The sequence below is a fragment of the Epinephelus moara genome, chromosome 17, assembly GCF_006386435.1.
Source record: "Epinephelus moara isolate mb chromosome 17, YSFRI_EMoa_1.0, whole genome shotgun sequence".
NCBI classification, from domain to species: domain Eukaryota; kingdom Metazoa; phylum Chordata; class Actinopteri; order Perciformes; family Serranidae; genus Epinephelus; species Epinephelus moara.
Window position 1 is genome coordinate 15,408,054 of NC_065522.1, and position 23,195 is coordinate 15,431,248.

General features: G+C 38.7%; 2 protein-coding genes across 2 annotated transcripts in view; one reads left to right on the plus strand and one right to left on the minus strand.

Annotated features, from left to right (window-relative positions):
- LOC126404571 (zeta-sarcoglycan-like) overlaps positions 1-7,283 on the plus strand; it is a 70,582-nt gene extending 63,299 nt beyond the window's left edge. The window contains exons 9-10 of the transcript XR_007571497.1: positions 6,800-6,851; positions 7,227-7,283. The gene's annotated coding sequence lies outside the window, so the exon portion shown is untranslated. The remainder of the gene's footprint in view (positions 1-6,799; positions 6,852-7,226) is intronic.
- A 566-nt stretch (positions 7,284-7,849) lies between these two features.
- Positions 7,850-23,174, minus strand: LOC126404150 (tetratricopeptide repeat protein 31-like). Its single transcript, XM_050067164.1, has 18 exons — positions 22,979-23,174; positions 22,787-22,809; positions 21,255-21,321; positions 20,872-21,116; positions 20,673-20,753; positions 20,510-20,578; positions 20,236-20,421; positions 17,677-17,844; positions 17,477-17,549; positions 17,273-17,363; positions 17,044-17,185; positions 16,481-16,585; positions 16,139-16,238; positions 13,928-14,180; positions 12,458-12,532; positions 12,221-12,323; positions 11,502-11,617; positions 7,850-8,861 (listed from the first exon to the last, which is right to left on the minus strand). The coding sequence occupies exons 1-18, from the start codon at positions 23,001-23,003 to the stop codon at positions 8,780-8,782; spliced, it is 2,004 nt and encodes a 667-aa protein (XP_049923121.1). The 5' UTR covers positions 23,004-23,174; the 3' UTR covers positions 7,850-8,779.
- Between the last annotated feature and the right edge of the window lie 21 nt (positions 23,175-23,195).

The following is a 23,195-nucleotide window of genomic DNA, read 5'->3' on the forward strand; positions in this document are numbered from 1 at the left end:
GTCATAGTATGGTATGCCATCAAAAATGTCATAAAAATGTCATAGTATAGTATGACATCAAAAATGTCAAAAAACCCGTCATAGTATAGTATGACATCAAAAATGTAAAAAAAAAATGTCATAGCATAGTATGACATCAAAACTGTCAAAAAAAAGGTCATAGTATGGTATGCCATCAAAAATATCATAAAAATGTCATAGCATAGTATGACATCAAAAATATCATTAAAATGTCATAGTATAGTATGATATCAAAAAAGTCATAAAAATGTCATAGTATAGTATTTTATCCAAAATGTCAAAAAACCCGTCATAGTATAGTATGACATCGACAATGTAAAAAAAAATGTCATAGTATAGTATGCCATCAAAAATGTCATAAAAATGTCATAGTATAGTATGACATCAAAAAGTCATATAGTATAATATCAAAAAGTCATAAAAACGTCATAGTATAGTATGACATCAAAAAGTCATATAGTATGATATCAAAAAGTCATAAAAACGTCATAGTATAGTATGACATCAAAAATGTATAAAAAAAATGTCATAGTATAGTATGCCATCAAAAATTTCATAAAAATGTCATAGTATAGTATGCCATCAAAAATATGATAAATATGTCATAGTATAGCATGCCATGAAACATGTCATAAAAACATCATAGTATAGTGTGACATGAAAAAAGTCATATAGTATGATATCAAAAAGTCATAAAAACGTCATAGTATAATATGCCATCAAAAAAGTCATAGTATAGTATGCCATCAAGAAAGTCATAAAAACGTTATAGTATAGTATGACATCAAGTCATAAAAACGTCATAGTATAAAGTCATAAAAACGTTATAGTATAGTATGACATCAAGTCATAAAAACGTCATAGTATAATATGCCATCAAAAAAGTCATAGTATAGTATGCCATCAAGAAAGTCATAAAAACGTTATAGTATAGTATGACATCAAGTCATAAAAACGTCATAGTATAGTATGACATCAAAAAAGTCATAAAAACAGTCATAGTATAGTATGCCATCAAAAATGTCATAAAAACGTCATAGTATAGTATGACATCACAAATGTCATAAAAACGTCATAATATAGTATGACATCAAAAAGTCATAGTATAGTATGCCATCAAAAATATCATAAAAACGTCATAGTATAGTATGCCATCAAAAATGTCATAAAAACAGTCATAGTATAGTATGACGTCAAAAAAGTCATAAAAACAGTCATAGTATAGTATGACATCAAAAATATCATAAAAACAGTCATAGTATGCCATTAAAAACATCATAAAAATGTCATAGTATAGTATGACATCAAAAATATCATAAAATTGTCATAGTATAGTATGACATCAAAAATGTCATAAAAACAGTCATAGTATAGTATGACATCAAAAAAGTCATAAAAATTTCATAGTATAGTATGCCATCAAAAATGTCATAAAAATGTCATGGTATAGTATGACATCAAAAATGTCATTAAAATGTCATGGTATAGTATGCCATCAAAAATATAGAAATGTCATAGTATAGTATGCCATCAAAAATATCATAAAAATATCATATTATAGTATGACATCAAAAATGTCAAAAAACGTCATAGTATAGTATGTCATCAAAAATATCATAAAAATGTCATAGTATGGTATGCCATCAAAAATGTCATAAAAACAGACATAGTATAGTATGACATCAAAAATGTCACGTCATAAAAAATGTCAACCAGTTATAGTATGTCTAAACAAACTATTAAAAATGATAGCATAGTATGCATAACAAAATTCAATACAAAAAGTGATAGAAATGTTTTTATTGACAAATTGGGTTGCAGATACAGAAAATTTGTGTTGTGACTTGGTGCATAACAATAAATACTGCAAATGCAACGAGGCAGAAGAGATAGGGGGAAAAAAAACAATTCAACATACAATAGAAATAATGGAAAAGTACAGCAATAGGTATAAATATGTGTGTTTGAGGTGCTATGCTCCTAGTTGTTTTGACCACATCACGTAAATCATAAAGAAAATATCAGAAGATATAACTATCATAAACATGTATAAACATGTCATTAAGAAAGGTTATGATATAGTATGCCATAAAAAACATTTAAAAAATTCATGGTATGGTATGTCATGAAGTCATAGTTTTAGTATGTTGAGAAAATGACATATGAAAGTCATATTTGGTATGTAATAAAAACAACATATAATAGTAATTTAAAATGCCAAAAAAGTCATGGTACAGTATGTAATACAAAACACAATAAAACAAGTAATGGTAAATTTTGCTATAAATGCTCCTTTTTCCTTGCCTCTCAGGTCTTCTGTAAAAAAAGTCGTAATTTGATAGGCTATCAAGAGTAATAGAATCTTTTTCTATAAAACTGTCATAAATAGTGTTATTGTTTACCATAAGGAATCATTGTAATATGTTAGAATTGAATACCCCAAAACTGTCATAAGAATGTAAAATAAATTTATAGTAAAATACTAGTATAATATGCAATAAAAAATGTCATAAAAAGTCATTTTATTGTTTGTCATAAAAAATGTCATACAAAAAGCCAAAATTGCGACATAGGTTTGTTAATATAGATCATTTGTATGGTGATTTACTGCATAACAATAAACACTGTGCAGAAGTCAAGAGACTTAATATAAAATAAAACCATTTGCAATAGAAAATATGGAAAAATATAGTAATATGTATAAATATATCTGTTTTTGAAGTACTATGCTCCTAGTTGTTTTGACCCTCCGATCTATTGGCGAACGTATACCTAGCAGAGATTAGTCTAATGAGCGTACTGTTGTCCTCAGACCTCAGGAGCTTGATTGAGTGGTACTGGAATTGCAGCTGTTGGTATACAGGCAGAGGAGTTGAGGTGAAGGGAAGCAGCCTGTAGGGAAACTTGTGCTGATGGTCCAGGGGGATTTGTCGTCAGTGGTAGAGGTGAAGGAGGGAAGGGCTTCTATCAGCTGCATTTTAAAAAGACTAATGTCAGCTGTTGGACCAATCCAGTGGCAGCAATCCCTTCAAGCGAACCAGTTAGCAATCACCACCTGGTGTTCATCACCCATCCACACCCACACATGCACGCACTCTAAGGGAGAGAAGAGAAGAGACAGATCTGACACATCACAACAGACAGATCAAGGAAAATTAATACAATGATCCAGGGTCATAACGGTACTAAGGATGCTATATTATGACTTGTAAGATGATTTTTTATGACATAGTATACCATGATTTTTTAAAATAACATTTTCAGAGACATTGCCATTTTTATTGCATACGCTACAACGTATGACTTTTTGGCATTTTTATGTCATGTATAATTGATATAGAATGCTATTGAAAAGTCATGGTAAAAAAATGTCATTGAAAACGTATAGTATAGTATGCCATCAAAAATGTGCCGAAAAAAGTCATGGTATAGTATGCCATCAAAAATGTCATAAAAACGTCATAGTATAGTATAACATCAAAAATGTCATAAAAACGTCATAGTATAGTATGCCATCAAAAATGTCATAAAAACGTCATAGTATAGTATGCCATCAAAAATGTGCCGACAACAGTCATAGTATAGTATGCCATCAAAAATGTCACGAAAGAAGTCATGGCATAGTATGCCATCAAAAATGTTATAAAAACGTCATAGTATAGTATGCCATCAAAAATGTCACGAAAGAAGTCATGGCATAGTATGCCATCAAAAATGTCATAAAAAAGTCATAGTATAGCAGACGTTGCGCTAGACTTTTTCCATCGCCGGTCATTTTGACCGACAGGGTCATAAAAATCCGGTCATAATCTATTTTTACCGGTCATTTTAATTTTCGTTTTTAAATGATAATAAAGATATTCAGAGACATTTAGTTTTCATTCATTCGTTTTTAATAAATCCAACAAGCAAGTTATAAAGTGTGCATTAATAAGGACATGAACGAAAAGATGAACAGACATGCACACACCGTGCCATTAGGCTTCGCCCTGGACACACCGGACGGCACTAACGCATCCAGTGTGTCCAGGGCGTTATGTAGTTATGCCTGTAGGCTCGGTGACACAAAATTAAAATTGTAATGAAGTGATTATGGTATTGAAAAATGTGTTCGGTTATGCACTGTTGTGTTTTTTTAAATTATAAACACGGTATTTTCTCCTCACGTTCCACAGTACGTGCTATTTATTTTGAAAATTGGCCGGATTCTCTCGTCTTTTCTGTGCCCGACTTCCTGTTTGGTACGATCCGCTCTATCCAGCTTGACAGAAGCGCTCGCAGCTTGCATGAAAAATAGACCAGACGCCGAACTGAAGCGCTGCCTCCGCGGGCGCTCCGCTCTGCTCAGCGGTCTGTGTGGACAGTCAGATAGGTTAACATGGGCGCCGATTGAAAACTGCCTCCGCTGCTGGGCGCTGCGCTTCGGTTCCGTGTCCGGTGTGTCCAGGGCGTTATGCCAACACTGCTACATAAAGCAGATAAATGACTTTTTCTCTGCAGTGTGAAAACGGCAGCCACTTTAACCACTGACTGTGCACTCTGCCGCCAAGTGGGCAGGGGTGGTAATTGCAACCGGTCAAAATGACCGACGGCCTTCAGATTTTCCGGTCATTGTTGTAAAAAAACGGTGAATAACCGAGAATATCTGGTTAACGCGACCCCTGTAGTATAGTATGCCATCAAAAATGTCACGAAAAAAGTCACGGTATAGTACGCCATCAAAAATGTCACGAAAAAAGTCATAGTATAGTATGCCATCAAAAATGTCACAAAAAAAGTCACGGTATAGTACGCCATCAAAAATGTCACGAAAGAAGTCATAGTATAGTATGCCATCAAAAATGTCACGAAAGAAGTCACAGTATGCCATCAAAAATGTCACGAAAGAAGTCACGGTATAGTATGCCATCAAAAATGTCATGAAAGAAGTCATAGTATGCCATCAAAAATGTCACAAAAGAAATCATAGTATAGTATGCCATTAAAAATGTCCTAAAAACATCATAGTATAGTATGACATCAAAAATGTCACGAAAAAAGTCACGGTATAGTATGCCATCAAAAATGTCACGAAAGAAATCATAGTATGGTATGCCATTAAAAATGTCCTAAAAACATCATAGTATAGTATGACATCAAAAATGTCACGAAAAAAGTCACGGTATAGTATGCCATCAAAAATGTCACGAAAGAAGTCATAGTATGCCATCAAAAATGTCACGAAAAAAGTCACGGTATAGTATGCCATTAAAAATGTCCTAAAAACATCACGGTATAGCATGCCATCAAAAATGTCCTAAAAACATCACGGTATAGCATGCCATCAAAAATGTCACAAAAAAAGTCACGGTATAGTATGCCATCAAAAGTTGGAAGAAAGTCATAGAATAGTATGCTATAATAAAGTCATCGACATAAAAATTTCCCCAAAATATGGATATGGAATAAATGGATTGGTATGCTACAAAACGGTCTAGTACAGTGTGCCACTGAAAAGGTCAGAAAAAAGTCATCGTAAAGTATGTCATTAGAAACGTCATAGTATAGTATGATACAAAATTAGCAAAAAATTATCAAAATTCTGTTCTATTCATTTGCATATGATTTCAATACTTAAACTGTCAATAATAGCTTACTAGTTGGCTACTGCGTCACACTGCACTCCCTTAACAAGCATCTGCCAGGACAGTAATGACAATTCGTAGAAACCTACTTGTCACCTGGCAACTAGTCACACCTAGCGAGTGTCAAGCAATTCACAGCCTGTTGTCAGTGTTAGTGCTGTTAGCTAAAGTTAGTGATTGCAGTGGATCACACTGCAATTTAATGTGTTAAGTGAGATGGAAAAGATATTTTGGTTTCTGTGGGATCCTCAGTGATATGCTGGCTCCCTAAATTGGCATTCAGTCAAGACTTTGAGAACCCCTAATCAAGAGATATAAATAGGCTATGTGATGCCAACTGATTGAACATTAGCACCACAGTTTGGGAGCTGATTCAGAAGCATGCTTTAAAACTTGTATTTTACATGTTTTATACTAGATGACAGAGATGCTGTGATGGACCTGAGTGAGGCTCGAGTCTGGGGCCCCATTGTCAGTCTAACAATTGTTTGTCTTGACAAGTCACCTAATTAACACTGAGACAAAAGGTTCAACATAGCTGCATGACTTGAGGGCTTTTTAGAAAGTAGCGTCACATCTCCCAGCTAATAATTTACTCCCCTCCACCAGCAGTAAAACATAAACCCCATATTAAGCGAGTAGCATGACAGGTGAAAGGTGGAGTAGAAATTCAATAATCAGTTCACACCTGGGAATTGAATGTTTTTGCTGCCGGCTAAATACCTCCTTTTTTGAATTTCCAAAGGTGTTGAAACATTTATTTGGTTCCAGCAGGCACCAGATGCTTAAAGCCTCAGAGACTGCGGCTGTTTTGGATTCATGCCTTAAATGCATATTGTTTCAAAAACTGAATGTGGATGAGTTTGATCCTGGGAAAGGAATGTGTTTGTGTTACTCTGTGTGGACCACACTTGTCAGGTTCATAAGATGAGTGACATGCTAAGTTTTATTCATGAAAAAAATAATCCAGTCTTTCATTCCCAGCATGTGAAGAACATTAATTAGTGGGGAATGTTCCTTATTATGATGTCATCTCAGTTGAGCTTTGAAAAAAGTAGGAACGAGTTGGGTTAATGTTGTAATTTAGGTGTAGTCATACTGTTAAGATGCCAGCCTTGTGTCCTACTATACTTTACTGATGATATCACTCTCAGTCCACAGATTGCCTCATGGTTGATGTTACGTCATCAAAAGCTGCACAAACAGGTACATTTTCAAGATGTTCAGGGCAGAAATGTCTTGACTGCATCTTAATTTATCCAAGCAACACGTTCTACTGATGTGCCTTCATGTAAAACATGTCTGCATTATGTATCATGTATTATCTTCCAATTATGAGCACAGTGGTCGCCTTAGTGCTGTTAGATAATGCAGGCTATGTACAGTCGCCCACATAATGAAGTGAACACTGTCAAAATTGAGGCTGCAGGGAAACGTCATTAGCACAAAGTACACAAACCTATATTGTGGAGTATTTACCAGCGCCACTCTTCATTAGTTCAGTTTCACATTAAGCTGGAGAAACTCTGTACATCAAATTATAGTGATGACTGGTACTCAGTGTTTGTGCTTTTGTTCCAGGTGCTGCAGAGGTCAGACGTGCAGTGTGTGCAGCTCAGGACTTCATCTCAATGTGCCATGACGGTATGTTTATCACATTAATCTGTCACAAAGTTGTGCTGTAATAGGAGTTGATTTTTCACACAGTCTTCGAGTTTAATACTTAGCTTGTGCTGCCATCTACTGGCTTGTAGACCTCAAATACAATCAGCTCAGATCCTTTTTCCCCCCCAATAACTGCCTGGACAAAGAGGACTACTGTCCCCAGGCTCCACTGTAAATCAGTTAGTTTACCATCATTTAATTTCTTGCAATAATAGTAATGAGTTGTTTGGGAATATTTACCACTGAAGTACATCAACTAAAACGTTAGGCAGCATTTCATAAAGTGGTAGTGTCAAATTTTACTGTTAATGCATTTTGTTTAGTTTATACTGTACTCATGTGGAACATTTTACCATCCTTTATAGCAGAAACATTCCCAGCTATCTTATGTATAATTAACACAAAGGACACATGGCAGCTTCTGATTAGATTCAGCCTGAAACATTTTAATTTGACACATAATTTACTGAGTCAACAGCACATCTGTATTTTGAGCCTGCTAGTGGTCAAAGACCGTGTTGAAATAATGAGACTGGAAATCAGAATAAGAAACAATCTTTAATAACTGAATTAAGAAAACAAACGCCGCAGTTAATGAAGGCATCTGAATGACATAAAATAAGACATAAGCGCCCATAATCAACCACCAGTGACCACAAACAATAAACAGTAATTAAATGTGCAACAAAAATAACCCCTGCTCCATTAAAGAGGATTGCAAGGTTTGTTTAAAGCAAGACATAAAGGTGCAATTTATAGTGAATAATAATCTGAATATAGATGGTTTAGGTGAGGCTCTTGTAATTCCTTATGAAGTCCATAATATATAAATAAGGTTAACATCACTAATAAGAAATTAAAGGACTGAGTAAACTTTGATTATTTTCAGAGCCTAATGCTAATACCACAATTCAGGAATAAAAACATCTCAGGCATTAATTAAACATGATTACTTTGGCACTCATTAATGTACCATATTTTGAACACCTTGTTTTCATTTTGCTCAGCTGTAATATACTGCAGACTTATGTAAACTTAAAGTCTGCTGGATAGAATATGTTCTCAGTTTAAAAACTAAATTGTAAGAGAAATATGTAAATTTTAACAAATTTCTTTGTATACTGACATTTAAAATATAACTTATAATACCAATATCAACCTCCAGTACATCTGTCAGGCTTTAACAATCTTGACATAAACATTCTTAGTTAATATCTGGAATCATCAACTCGCATAAACCTCTGAAGTTTTTACCTTTGTTCAAAAAAATATAAAAAATAATCAGTTTTAAACAGTGGAAGTAATTTTTCAGTGGCTAATACTTAAATTCTACCAATTCAGCATTGTTTCTGTGGTCCACTAGAAATACTGATAAAACCCTGTCGATATTTGGGATTAATTAGTACTGGACAGTGTGAATGATTCTGCTTTTATTTAGGGGAACCTGTTCAGAGGGGTCTTGTTTCCTTTCAGTACTTGTCGTTGCCTCCGAAGTCTGGGACGTGTCTGTAAGGGCGAAAAGGTCTTCGGCTTCCAGCGTACTCATTGTGCCTGTAACCAACGGATCAGATGAGACATGAGTCATTGACACGTAGTTGGGTGGGATAGTTTTTGTCCACCTAACTGAAACTAGTGCTGTCTAAAGGGTGTTTTAACGCAGCCTTATAAAACAGTCAATGAAGGTTACAGCTACAATGTTCAGTTTCTGTTAAACTGAGGTGTTCATTTTGGAGGATGTAATTTGTTGTATACAGAGGTTTTCCCTGTGATGTAGCCTGATCTCACTGACATAAATGGGATGGATGTAACAACAGAAACACCTGTCAGTATAAAGCAATGCACCACAAACTACGCCCTCCAAAATGATTTCAATCTACACCTCTCTGATAGAAGAGATTTGTCCAAACTTAGATCTGTGCAGTGTTTCACTTCAAACACAGCACAGATCAAAGGCTGCATTCACACTGCAGGCAGATCAGATTTGAGAAACAAATCTGATGAAGACAGGCTGTGAGCGTACACACTGTTATTTTAAAGGAATCGGATGGGATTTGTGTGTCCAACCTATCTGCGTAGGTTGCTGTTGTAGGGACATGGGTGTCAGTAACTACGTAGCAACACTGGTGATGCGGCTTTTATACATAGAAGAATGAGAGATGGAGGCACATCATTTCGCCCTCTTGACAATTTATTTTGCCGTCTGTCCGTGGACTGCTGTCCTCTTAAACACTCTGCTAGTAGCAGCATGGATCTGCTCAGCACTTCTGTCACCCTTGTGTGTTGCATTCACTGACAATTTAAAATCTGATTTGAGCAGCCAGAGCCTCAGGACTGAGATGCATCTGTAGAAATCAGATTGGAATTGCATTTCAAATCACCTCCAAACACAATTTGATCAGATTTGAAACAGAAAAACATTCAGGCAAACAACATTTGGAGGTGGTTTAAAATGAGCTTCAAATCAGATATCAAAGCGACTTTGAACACAACACACAAGAACAACATTAGGAACAACAGCTGTGGTTGGACGCCAAAACAAATTGTTTTGAGGGTGAAATGATAGACATCCACTTCTCTTGATTTCACGCTGGAAAGCTGAGTTGGTACATAGCTACGCCTATGTTGTAGAACACACAAATCTGATATTATCACTTGCAAATAACAGTGTGGACAGTCAGTCTTCAAGATCTGATTTGCCTGAAGTCAGAATAAATCTTTTCCCTGAGTTTGGACTTGTGGGTGCTTCCAGCGGTTTGTGAAGAAAAATGCTTCTTCACTTTCTTGGCGGGAGTTGGAAGAAAACATTGACAGCTGCCTGTGTTAAATATGAAATAAGGATGATAAACTTAGCATACAGACATCAATGGTTCACCATTAATGAGGAAACTGCTGGGAATTTTTTTTGCCTGGTTGGCTTGTTTATCTGTAGGTTAATTTTGCTACTTCTCAGTTTACTGTACTGCACATCACCTGGGTCTGGTGGGAGCTAATTCGGCGCTTGAAATGCCATCCTGATCCAACAGTGTGACTGTGGAAACATTGTGGATGCTTTCTGGTCTTGCCCCTGGTCGCCCCAGTGAGTAAGCAGTCACATTTTGGGCCACAACCCTCCCTTAGCATTTTAACTACTTTTAGCACCACTTGCAGTGTCAGCACAGTCAGTGGCGCTAACATAGTTAACAATGCTAAGGGGGTTTTGAAGCTCAAAATGAAGCCGCTTGCTCACTGGGGCAACCTGGGGCAAGAGGCTGGCCATGATGTTTTTGCACCAACGCTGTCCCGCCACAGGGTGGCGTTACTAGTAATAATTGCAGAATAAGCTAGCTAGCTCCTACCTGACTCGGGTGGTGCATATTGCGGAACAGCCAATGCTGACGTTAGCTAACCAGTGAAGGCTATATTTCTGCATGTTAATGCAGCTAGCCGGCTGTCTGTCAGCAAGTTAACAGAAACCATAATAAAATGCAAGACGCTTACATCACAGAACAATTAACCACCTCGAAATGGACTGCACTTTAAAATGCAGCACTTAAGCTCACTGAGTCACTGTAGTGCCGGACTAGAAGGAAAGGCCTCCTGTATGCCATGTTTTTTTCCTTAAAAAATTAACCAAAACTGACAGTGCTAGGCCAAGATTTAAAGTATTTAAAGGTTTATAGCCCTAAGAGCTGAAACCCTTATGATGTAAAATACAAGAGGCCTTTCTTTGTAGTCTGGCACTCCACTGACTCAGTGAAGCTGTAGTGCCACATTTTAAAATGCTGTCCATTGAGAGGTGGTGAAGTTTTCTTGTTGACAGACAGCCGGCTAGCCGCAATAACATGCAGAAATATAGTTGCCACCCTATGGTCTCCACAGGTTAGCTAACGTTAGCCTTGGCTGCTTTGCATTGCCAACAACCGGGGTGAGACCAGAGAATGGGCACAATATGTAACACTTTTGGGTCAGGACAGTGTTACTAGCAGTAACTGCAGAATGAGCGCCACCGCTAGCTAGCACCCACCAGACCCAAATGGTGTACAGTGCAATAAACTGAAAAATAGCTTAAGTAACCTATAGAGTGACATGCATAACTGGTCAAAAATATTCTCTACAGTTAACTGATTATGTTCTTTGTCAACCTTCTCATCAAACTCCAGAGCAGAAAGCAAAGAAGATTTCCTTTAAAATGTTGGCTATAGAAACACTCACCTCATATTCTCATCTTGCAGGTCGTCAGCTTTGAGAGCAGCTCTGGAAATGCCCATGCCTGAAGGAATCCTGTCTGGATACCTCACAGCGATCTTCATGCCGTTCAGCTCATAGCCCTGAAGAAGTAAACAAAGACCACCGAAAACTGTTTTATTGGAGTGAATATCAGTGGCCAAGAGGATAGCAGATGCATTGTCCTGACTCCTCTTTGTCTACATGTAGCAGAGGGAGCAATAATTTGTGTTTGGGACCAAATTCAAGAGACCAGAATCATTAAGAGGGAACAGATAGCAGAGCTCATTAGGACTAATGTACTGGGTGTTTGTAGCTAAATTAAAAGATGAAACTTTCTTGGTTGAACAAGTAAAATGCAATAAATGTTTCAGGAGTCTTTCAGAACAACTGATTGTGACTTTCTGATGAGATTTTGCCCACAATAAAAATGAATCTGAGTGCCAGTGTTTGTTTTGATTCTTGCCACAACTGTACACTTGATAGTGTTCAAGATTTAGAGCTGTATGTACTGCTGAATGGGGCTTAAAGGGAGACTGACTGCAGAAATAGACACCATGATAGCAGAAAAAGTACACAGGAATGGCAAAGTGCAATTTACAACGAAAACAAAATGTCTGCCACCAAATTACAATATCCTTGACGTGCAGCTGGAGTAGGCAGTCAGACTAATGGGCTCCAATTACCACAGTTCAGGGTGTACTTACATGAAAGCGTCTGATTGCTTCATCACAATGCTCTTGTTTTGTAAAGTTCACGAAGGCACACCGTCTGTAAATCAGAAGCTTCACACTATAGACAAACCCAACCCTGCAAGAGAAGACCAGTGTGAGTCCACACATATGACATACCTCAAATATCTGACTACAAAGGCTGAACTATGGAAACAACATTTAAAAAAACAGGTTTGGTGTCTGACTAAAATGAAACCAGCGCTCTCTTACTTGTTAAACACGTTGGTTATCATGGACTCAGTTACTGGGTGGAACAAGTTTCCCACCCAAACTGGAAACAGCTCCCTGTTGAAACAAAGGATGGATTAATTGAAGAGAAGGAATTAAAGGCGACAGATGATGTGTGACACAACCTATGTGAGAAACCATCTTGCAGGTAAAAACATCTTCATAACAAAGTCTGCTGCATCAAAGCAGCCAATGATTTTCTGCTCTCTTAGAATATACCGACTAATTAGAGGAGAAGCAATAACCATAAGTATACTGTCTCTAATCAAGCATGTCCAATACCAGAACTGATCACCCAATTGACCTTCACTTATTCAGGTTGACACTGGTATCCATGATGCTTGGTAATTGATCTGAAGGCAAAGTTTAAATATTTCAAAAATTAAAAGCTGTAGTTGGTAACTTTTTCCCCCACAGATTATCTGTCTTGTGTACTGTGTGGATACAGTAACAGTTTCAAAAGTTATTTTCATTACGTTACCAACTACTGCCTTAAGGTGTCTGGCTGTGTTGAGTGGAGAAGAGGACGCAGCTCGCTCTTGCTAAATGTCAATCAGTAAACACCCCCCACATATAAAACAGCAGACCTTTTACCCTTCACACAGGACAAGCACTGATAATGCAACCAGTATACAGCACCAAATCAAAGCTCATTAAAGTACCTTTAGTTACGCCTGCATTGATCATACAACAAGTAGGGAACTGGATCTGTCTTCTATACTACATATTACAGAGCTGTGTGATATTTTTTCCAAGCTTGGAGAAAATTTATTCTGCAACATGCAACTAGACTAAAACATGATTGAAACATCGTAAGACTCATTAAGACTCCATGAGCAAGATAGTTAGAATTAATCAACAGATCTACACCACCTGCTACGCACATTCAACACACACGTATCCCACACAGCTGTGCACCGTCAGTACCAGATGTTTCAACTGAGCAGACAACAGACATCCACTTTAATTATCAGTTCGCAGCGAGAACAGGAACGTTCACACACCAACTCATCTCCTCCGGTTTGTGTTTCCTGATATCTGCAGACAACTGGCAGCAGACAAACACAAACCAGGAGCAAGCTAGTTACCTGAAGACGGGCAAAGACACCTGGAGTCACAACAGTCCCGAAAACTATGGCTTGTGTGCATACGGTGCAACTCATTACTTCACAGTTGTAGACATTTAACTCATCGCACCGAAAAACATGAAGATAACCAATTAATTTGATATGCTGCCACTGCCAAATGTAACCTCAGAGAAAACAATGGATACTTTCAAAGCCTGGAAACCGACGGAGGGGCAAATATTCCAACCTAAGGAAACTTGACTCAAAGTCTGAGATGTGACCATATTTTTAAAATGATCAATGTAGCTAAATATCCTGGTAAAGTCTTGGTATTAAGTGATTCCTCATCATGTAAACACTGCAGTGTGCCTGAACCGGTACTCACTGTGGTGGGTTACTGCCTTCATTGTTGGTCTTGGTGGCCTGATCAAGAGTGGGCTTTGGTTTACTCTGGACATTCGACATATTCTGGACTGGGCCTAAAGGTTTGTTCTTAAACACTGTTTTTGGTGCATCCATGGGCTGATGAGGATGAGGAAGATGAGGATGAGGAGGGACTGTGTTGGCTGACAGGACTGGAGAGACTCCGGTGACATTTGCGACTTGAGCTGGTTGGAGAGGGCCATTTTGAATAGCTCCTGAAAACAGACAACAAATGTCAGACATTTATACCGTGTACAAACAAACATGCTATTAAAGGGTAAGTTTGGTATTTTCCCACCCGGACCCTATTTTTTTCATGTTTTTGTGTCAAGTGACCGATGGAGACAACATTTTTAATGTGACCGCTGCAGCCAACAGCAGCAAACCAGGCTGCAATCGCTGCATGTTAGAATGTTCAATATGTACATCCACTAAAAGATTTTGTTTTTGCCAAGTGTCTGACAATTTATGGAAAGGATTAGGGATGCACAATATATATTGGACTGACAATGGGACAACTGAATTAAACGCAGGAAACACAAACAAGTCCAGTTGCCTACGATATAGCATTTAATATTACCACGACCTGGATGACTGAGAATCTTCACCGACAAAATTATAGACCATAAATTGCGCTGATAATACGAAGCGAGACTGCGTTCAGTGACTTAACAAGGGCAGCATCTACACATCTGACACAGTGGGTGGCGGTACATCTATCCTTAAACTTTAAACTTTTTGTAAGCCACCAATAAACACAGAGAAGAAGAGCAACAAAAACCACAACGCACTGTCTAGAGGGCAAAACATGTCACGGTGTGGACATCTTTCACAGTTCCAGCGGAAGACAACAGGACTGCGCTGAGGGTCTGATCTCCAACCACCCGACACAGGTTACACACAGCGCTGAAGGACCACTTCCACAGTATTAGCACAAGCTCATTAGCAGCAGCGGCAAACATCCAACACTAAGCTTTTAAAAGGCTCGACTTTGAACTGCTAGACATTTGATGCTACAGTTAGCGATTTGTATCATTGTCTCTTGTGTTGTGAGACACAACTGCTTGTTTGTGTGAGTTGAGTGTTAATGTGTGAGGTGAATTAATAGCTCATAGATATTCTACTTGGTAGCTGTAGGCTAGTGTATCATGGGACAGCGAGCCTGCACCTGGGTGTGTCCATAAAAACGCAGCGTGACCACATGTAACGCAGACCTGCCGATGTTCATATGAGTCAGCTGTCAGTGTTTGTCTCTGTCAGTAGAGACTCCACTCTGCAGTGTAGTCTACAGACTTTACTGATAGACCAGAGAGTTACACAGTGAAACTGGGCTTCATAACCTCCTTCTCTCTTACTGTTAACTACAAATGTAATACTGATAAAAAGGCATTTTACTTTCACATCCTTGTATTTATCATGTTCATCTGTAGTGTAGGGTTAAATGGGGGCAGGGCACCGAGGGTAGGCCTAATGTTGGCAGGTATGAAGAGTCAGAACTGTTCTTTGTTTCTGTTGTGTTAGTGATAGTGATGTCAGTTTGATTTGGTTAGGCCAGGGATATGGAATATTAAATCAGCCATATTTTCTTTACATTCTAGCCTTTCTTACCCTCAGGTGTGCTTGAACTACAGGTTATACGCTTCTTTTTAGAATGCAAAAATGTGAAATTATCGGTTATCGGCCATGAGAAGCAGGTAATTAAAGGTATGGGTTGAAAAAATCTGTTTTGGTGCATCCCTACAGAGGCAGACCATTTCATTAAAGAGTGAGATCACCAAATCACCATTGCTAATTGCTAATTAAGTGGGTGAGTGGAGACACAAACTAAAACAGTCTGTGACTTATTGTATTTCTATCAACTATGAATGAAGTATGTTCCACAACAATAAGATTACTGTTTATTTAAATGGGCCTGGTGGCTTTGGTGATAGTGATTTCAAGGCTGTTTCTGGTTAAACAAAAAGAATCTCACTCTCTACCAAAAAGATCTATCTCTGTAGATACTTAAAATAGTAACTGGAGCCAGTCAGTGCCAAAAACAAGCAAGCTCTCTCAACTGAAGCTGCAACACTCCTCTACACAGGTAAGCACAACAAAACAATGTGGAATTTTAATTTTCTTTGAATTAAATCTGATCCTTGTTGATAAAAATCACAGAAAGGTTGACACTCACCTGATCGATGGTTTAATTTGGACAGCACTTCTATTGCCTTTTCTACTGTCCCGTGAATAATTAAAGCATTTGAGCTCTGCTCCCGAGTGAAACCATACTCCTGAAACAAAACACAGAACAGAACTCAAAGTTAAAACGACGTAAGTGAATGTTTATCAATCAATGTTCCTGCAATACTCAACACATCACAGTCTCTTCAATGGGAAACAATATTGGTGCCAGTAATTTCCTCACACTGCTTTTTGGGTGATGACTATAAGTCATAAATGCATTGTAATAAATGAGTACTGAACTATTTTGACACCATTTTGAAACCAACACAGAAGTGTTCCTGTTACACACCATAAGTTGTGTTATCTGCACCCTCATCAGTTCCTGGGCGGCTTCAGCACATGAACTGTCCAGTTTGAGAACCTCCTTGAAGGCCTGGGCAGCCTCTACATACCTCTGGAAGAAGAAGAAAAGGAAAAAAATGAAGGCATGCCAACAGCTACAGCAGCACTAAATCAAAGTTCAGGCTCATTGAATGTCATGCTGCTGGGCTAATCAGCCCAGTTATTAATGTTTACAGCAACAGGTAGTCAAAACAAGTCTGAGTAAATAATGTGACCCTGCACGGCTCAATGACACTTGGAATTAATTCAGTGGTGTTGCAACAAGGCCAAAGTGATCACAAAGTCATCCCAACCTGAAATACTGGGGGCAAACAGCACAATGTAAACACTGATGAAGAATGACTTTAACTTAGCAGTTAGTCTCAGTAACTGGAACGGTTATGAGGATCATATTTAAGGTGATATACACCACAGTTAGCCTACATCCCACACAACAGCAGAGACTAAACTCCTGCATGACATGTACAACAGGGCATTTATGAGTGGTGCAGACTTGATTTCACCATTTACCTTTAGACCTGCCAAAGCTCTGCCCCTCCTAAACAGGCCTTTAACCCAGCCTGGACACATGCTGAGAGACAACTCCGCATCTGTCAGCGCCTTCTCATATTCTTGCATCTTTTCAAAACAGAAGGAACGATTGCCAAACAACCTGCGACACAAATGACAGTTAAAACACTGCATTAAAACCAGTGGTGAGTAAACGTACTTTAAAGTAAGTAAAGTGACGTGTTCTTACTTAAACTCTGTAGGGTTGTACTTAATTGCATCCGTGAAATACTTCACAGCCATATTAAAGTCTCCAGCACTTGCAAACTTATTTCCAATAACTAGAAGAGAAAAGGGAACTTTAGTTTAAATAAACACCTCATTGACATTTACATATGAGTAAATATTTACACAATCTAGTCTATCAAAATTGTCAGTAGGTGGGTAAACATACCTGCAAGATCGGTACTTATTTTTATATTATCTTCAACAGCGTGGCTGCTCGGGGCCGCAGAGTCCTGTTCAGACTGTCAGAGAGAAATAAGAAGAGCAATCTCATCCCAAATACCAAAAGGCAAGGACAGGGTAATACAGTCAATCTGTAGTCATTGGAATCATCTGTTGAGACTCTGACTTATAGACAAGACACTTTACCTTCTTTTCAGCCTCTGTGTCTTCATTAGGTTTGTCAGAGACGGTTTTAGGTTCTTCTTTGATCGGGCTCTTCTTTTTCTCCTTCCTCTCAGGCCTGGGCTTCTGCTCCAATTTACGTCTGGCTATAAGAGCAGCTTTACTCACAAAAGTACTCGTCATGTCGAGTTCCTTCAAAGAAAACAACAGGAACAGAGACACACTTAGTCACTTTAGTGGTATCGTCGTACAGAGCAGAAGTCAAGTTACTTCTAACTGGTTGAATACAGGTACATTTCTGTAAAAGGACACATATTTCATACAAATAATGTTCTTATACTTTGCAATTTTGGAATTCTTGGTGGCAACTGTGGACACATTATGTTAGAAATGGTCCTGGCCTAAGTTTTGAATGAGACAAGGATACTGAAATGTTTCTTATTCACAAGGATAGGAAACGCTTCAGCATATGCAACTCATACTTTTAATTCGAGATGCAATGGCGTGAAAATCATATTTAAAATATAAAATCAACACAACCCGAGCATCATGAGGCCAAAACTTCATCAAATTAAAATAAATGCACATGGAGCCAGAGTATGCGGCATTACATTAGAAATTCATATCAAAATTATGGTGACCAAAATTATAATTACAGTTATCAGTATTCTCACGGTATTGTTTAGATGTGCTGAGAACGTACAAAAAGTGCCGATACACACACTGAAATCATTTCAAGTTTTGTATTAAAAAGGACAAATACAGTGTCTGTGTTGGATGAGGACAAGGGACCAGTAACATCACTGGGTTTGCCTGCGTCACCCCTGGTAACCAGGGAGTAACAAAACAAGCCCACGTTGCAATGCTGTCTGGAAGACTGTTTCAAAGCCCAATAATCAAACAGAGCCGTTTCATCCCAACTTTAAATACAATATTTTTCACTATAAAGCTGGAGTGCAGGACTTTCACATATTATATGAACATCTGTTACATCTAAGCCTCAGCCAAACAAGTTCATATAATGCTGATTAAGTCTATCACCACCAGGGGAAGCTCTCCATATTTCTTAAAATCGTGGAGTTTTGATGTCGTTTTACAGCAACCAGCCACAGCGAAAGGGGAGAGATTAATTTATTTATTTATGTTTAATTAGTTTTGTTTTGGTTGTCTTTTTCTGTTTGACATTGCTTTTCATTTAGTTTTCTCAAATGTATCATCCCTGTGTGTGATTCCTAATCCTATGTTTTCTTCTGATGCTATATATGTTGACAGTTTGAAATAAAGCAAAAGAAGAAAAAAAAAAACCTCGTAGTTAAGAGGAAGGATTAAAGTCAAAAAAGTATTGAAGTGAGCGCTCCTGGGGGCAGGGGGAAATGTGACGAGCTAACCTGCAGGCAATCTGTGGGTACGTCCCAAGTCCCTTAAAATTACTGCTAACCACCTAACCTAGCCACCTTACCTAACTGTTTAGTCCCTCCCACTTAGGAAAACATTTAAGGAGTCAGGAGTTAGGAGTGAGGAGCGAGGACTGCTGATAAGAGACATGAGACGGCCTTACTCTGAAGCGTCACATAAAGCGACGTCCTATTCTGGTGACGGCAGCACCTATGGGCGGCACAGCTGGATCTGCTGCATAACGGAGCCAGCGTTTGGCGTACATCCCAAGTCACATTATATTCGCTGATCAAAGCCGTAACACCCCCCAGTAATCCGTATGAGACAGAAAGAGACGGAGAGAGATGCAGGACAGACGGTAATGACAGTAGCTTACAACAACATTAATGAAAGTAATAATAATAATTAATATTACCTACAGCCTATTAAACATTATTCCACTCACATGACATGCAGGACAATTAATGATGGGCAAATGTGTTTGTGTATGTGTTTGTGAATGTGTGTGTGCGTGGTGTTATATCACTCGAGCAGCTGCACATTTAACAGCCACGCATCACAGACAGTCCGCTGAACACCGCAACAGGTTGTCAATTAAATAAACTTAATTACAACATGACAGTCTTGCACGAAATATCATTAACGTTACTCTTCGTAGTCACGTAGGCATGTGAATTACAGTGTTTCATTGCAAAGAATGCATGTAACAGGTACACTTGCGCTATTTCTCCGCCATCTCGTTCAAATGAGACAGACGAAGGGGGCGGGTATTTATACGTCATGGCCTCAAGCTGATAAAGACTTCCTGTTAGGAACCTCTCGTGTTAGCTTACTCATCGCACCTAACAGATCCCTCCTAACTCCTAACACTAACTCCTTACTGGCAGGAATAAGACTTCCGGTTCAAGTAAGGAGTTAGGAGTTAGCAGTATAAAATAAGAGACTTGGGACGTACCCATTATAAGCATGTGTCGACAGTAATTACCCTCACTGCCTGAGGGGGGAGACAAAGGCCCCAGACTCCAGCTTCAAGTGTCCACACAAAACTACAGATGTACCAATATATCACACAAAGATCTGGTTAAATGCCACATCAATGTAATTTTTTGTTAAACAAAAAACACTCTTTTTGCTCATCACTCCTGAAACAATAAAAGTATGAGTTACAATAAGATGAGCACTCGGTACCTCAGAGTCACCCGAGTCATTCTTGGTGTCACTATCTTCATCACTGGATTCGTCTTCACTACTGTCACTGCTGTCTGAATCTTTTGCTGAAGGCGACTGTTTAACACTGGGACTGCTATTGGTTTTGGATTCATTAACTGGTTTGCTCTCCTCTGCTTTGGACTGCTGTGCATCATCTTTTTCCTCCTGTAAATCAGAAGAAAAAACAGTTACAGATTGCCACTTGATGAATGTTTGTTGCAAATGGGAGCCTCCAACAAAAATTCATCATCACCTCGTCATTTCTGTTGGGGTTCTGTTTTTCCTTCTCCAACTTCTCAAGACGTTTTCTTTCCTTCCGTTTCTGTGGGACAAGAGTATACATAATGAAGTTTAATTTCAACAATTTGACATAAAGTTATTACTATGAAACTCATAACAGAGATTGCAGAATTTACCTGTTTCTTAAGGCGCTTCTTCTCAGCCTTTTCTTTGCTTTTTTTCACTTCTTCTAATAACCTGGCTCTTCTCTCAGAGTCCTAAAAGAGTTGCCACAAAACATTGCACAGTTTTCAACCAACTCGACCCTGCAGAATCACTTCACATCGTAAGACAGCCATTTATTTAACAAGACAGACAGAATACATGGGAACTTACACTCTCCTTTGCTGGAGCTTTTACAGAGGGCGGGAGAGGAACCTCACGGGATGAAGCGTAGTAATGCAGCGGAAGCTGATAAACAGAGGCGGACTGCCTTGAACGGCTCCCACCTAATCCTCTATCACTACTCCTGTCAGAGAGCCTTGAGTATCCATGGAAATTGTTACGACCATGTGCCCAACCATCAGCTCCATAATCATCCTTACCTGTAATGTCTAGCTCGCCATTGTAATCCATATTTGCTAGGAAAGAGAACATTATATAAGTTAAAAATCCTGAAAAGATGTGTAAAGACTTACTTTGAGTTTAATACAATTTCACAAATAAAGCACTGAAAACAGACGAGTGTGTGAAAGATGTGTAATGTCATATCCTCTTACCAATAAGGCCGAGTCTTACTATCTTTTGAAAACCAGGACGACTCTCAAACAAATCCGCAACATTTTGCTGAACAGAAGAGAGAGAGAGAGAAGTGTCAGTTCCCTATAAGTTTCTAAAACATTTGATGAGCTCAGCACCTTCAGGCTGGAAACATTCATTGTCCTCAATTTAACCTACACTTTGGCCCCATCGTAATGAAAACAAAAGAAAGGCTGGTGTTTTCCCAAGGCTGTCAAAAGCGGTGTGTCAATGCCAGGACTGAATGTGACCTCGAGCTGCAGTGAGTTAGCTCTCAAGCACTGCATCGTTAAGTTTCACTTTTCTTTATCCGTGGGAAGCTGACTCACTGGATCAAAATCGGCCAAGTACTTTCGTTGCACTGGCACAAAAGTAAAGAACACTAAGCGACCTGCTGTGGAGGAGTCATTAACTACACAGTAACTTAAGACACGTGTGGAAAACACGTCTGCTACAATATGAGACAAAGCATCAGGAAGTGAAAGTCAGGTTAATGTTTTTAAGTACAGGACTGAGAACTACAGTGGTGCCAGGTTTGTTTTACAGCTACACAATTTGTAACTTTAAATGTCATCACATGTGAGATGATATGCTTTTGACATTAATCTGTAGTATTTTGAAAAACATGCAAGCCACCAGCAGACTGCACAGAAAAGCTGTGAAGGGTAGCAACATCCCAATTATAGGATAACTACTATCCAGTGCAAATAAAGTAGCATTCAACACAGGACAGGATTTTGTGCTTTATCTGTTATGGGTTCTGGTGAAAACAGTTTGCTTCACATGTCTCAATGTATCTTGAAGTCGCAACTTTGATCCTTACTACAAGTGATCAGTTTCAAAGCTTTACATGAAGGTTCAAATCAGATATCACTGCAAATACCCCAGGGGCAATGTTCTACTTCAGTGTAACAATGGCAGCTGCTTTGTCATTTCTTTACTCTGCAGATTAAGATAAGATGATTCATGCCTTTATCTCATAGAGATTTGATTATTGCAATGCTCTTTATTCTGGCATTTGCATCCTTGCTGCACTCCACTGGTTACCTGTGACTTGATTTTACTACTTGTTTTTAAAGCCTTTTATGGTCAGGCTCATGCCAACATCAGAGACAGTTGCAACGCTGCAAAGCTAACTCGCCTTGTCCTGTGTTAAAACACCGTTTGGCTCATTTTGTATGAATACTAAGGGTGGCTACGCACTTCTAAATGCACAATATACACAGGAAGTGAGTACATGCACTGCCCACAGTGTTTCCAAACAGGCATGAGTCAACACAACTGGCCAAAGTTTAGTCTGATGAATCCTTTCCGCTCTCGAGCACAGGTTACACGACGGCTGCTGCAACATTAAGGACACGTCCTCACGATAAGAGCACTATCACATCCACGTTAGCTTGTATTGCTGTTGCATTATCGCCACCCACGAACCAAGAGCCAACGTGGGCGCTAGCATAAAATGTGTTTGGTATGTGTGCCCAGAAGCTAAAGGCAGTATGAAAGGTATACTTACAACCATGTGGATGTCTGTAAACTCTGAAAATGAGGAAGACACACAAGCATACAATGTTACATCATGTTACAGAGCCAACGGAGTTATTCACTGACTTATCAGTATTTAGCCAACTTAACTCCCAACGAGGAAGCGCGCGCTAGCTTGCTAGCTAAACTAGCCTCAAACTTCTTGTAAGAGTCGTTTTCTTACCCGTCTCGTCTCTATATATGTCCATGTTTCCTCTCCCACAGCCGCTTATACTCGTAAATTCGAGTTAACAGCACGCAAACTTATATTAACGTAACGCTATTGTTAGCTGAATTGAACTTTTGCCGCGGGCATATTGTTTGCGCGCTCTCAACTACTTTCTGTATCGCGTGAACGAACGGAACTTGTCTTCTGTTGTACGCATGCGCGCTGTGACGCT

Excerpts from the sequence above, each read along its gene's own strand:
- LOC126404150 (XM_050067164.1), bottom strand. The coding sequence starts at position 23,003 with ATGGACATATATAGAGACGAGACGG. Across the intron at positions 17,550-17,676 it reads ACACAGAGGCTGAAAAGAAG|TCTGAACAGGACTCTGCGGC; the intron begins GTAAAGTGTCTT and ends TCTCTCTGACAG. Across the intron at positions 8,862-11,501 it reads CTGCAAGATGAGAATATGAG|GCACAATGAGTACGCTGGAA; the intron begins GTGAGTGTTTCT and ends CGTTGGTTACAG.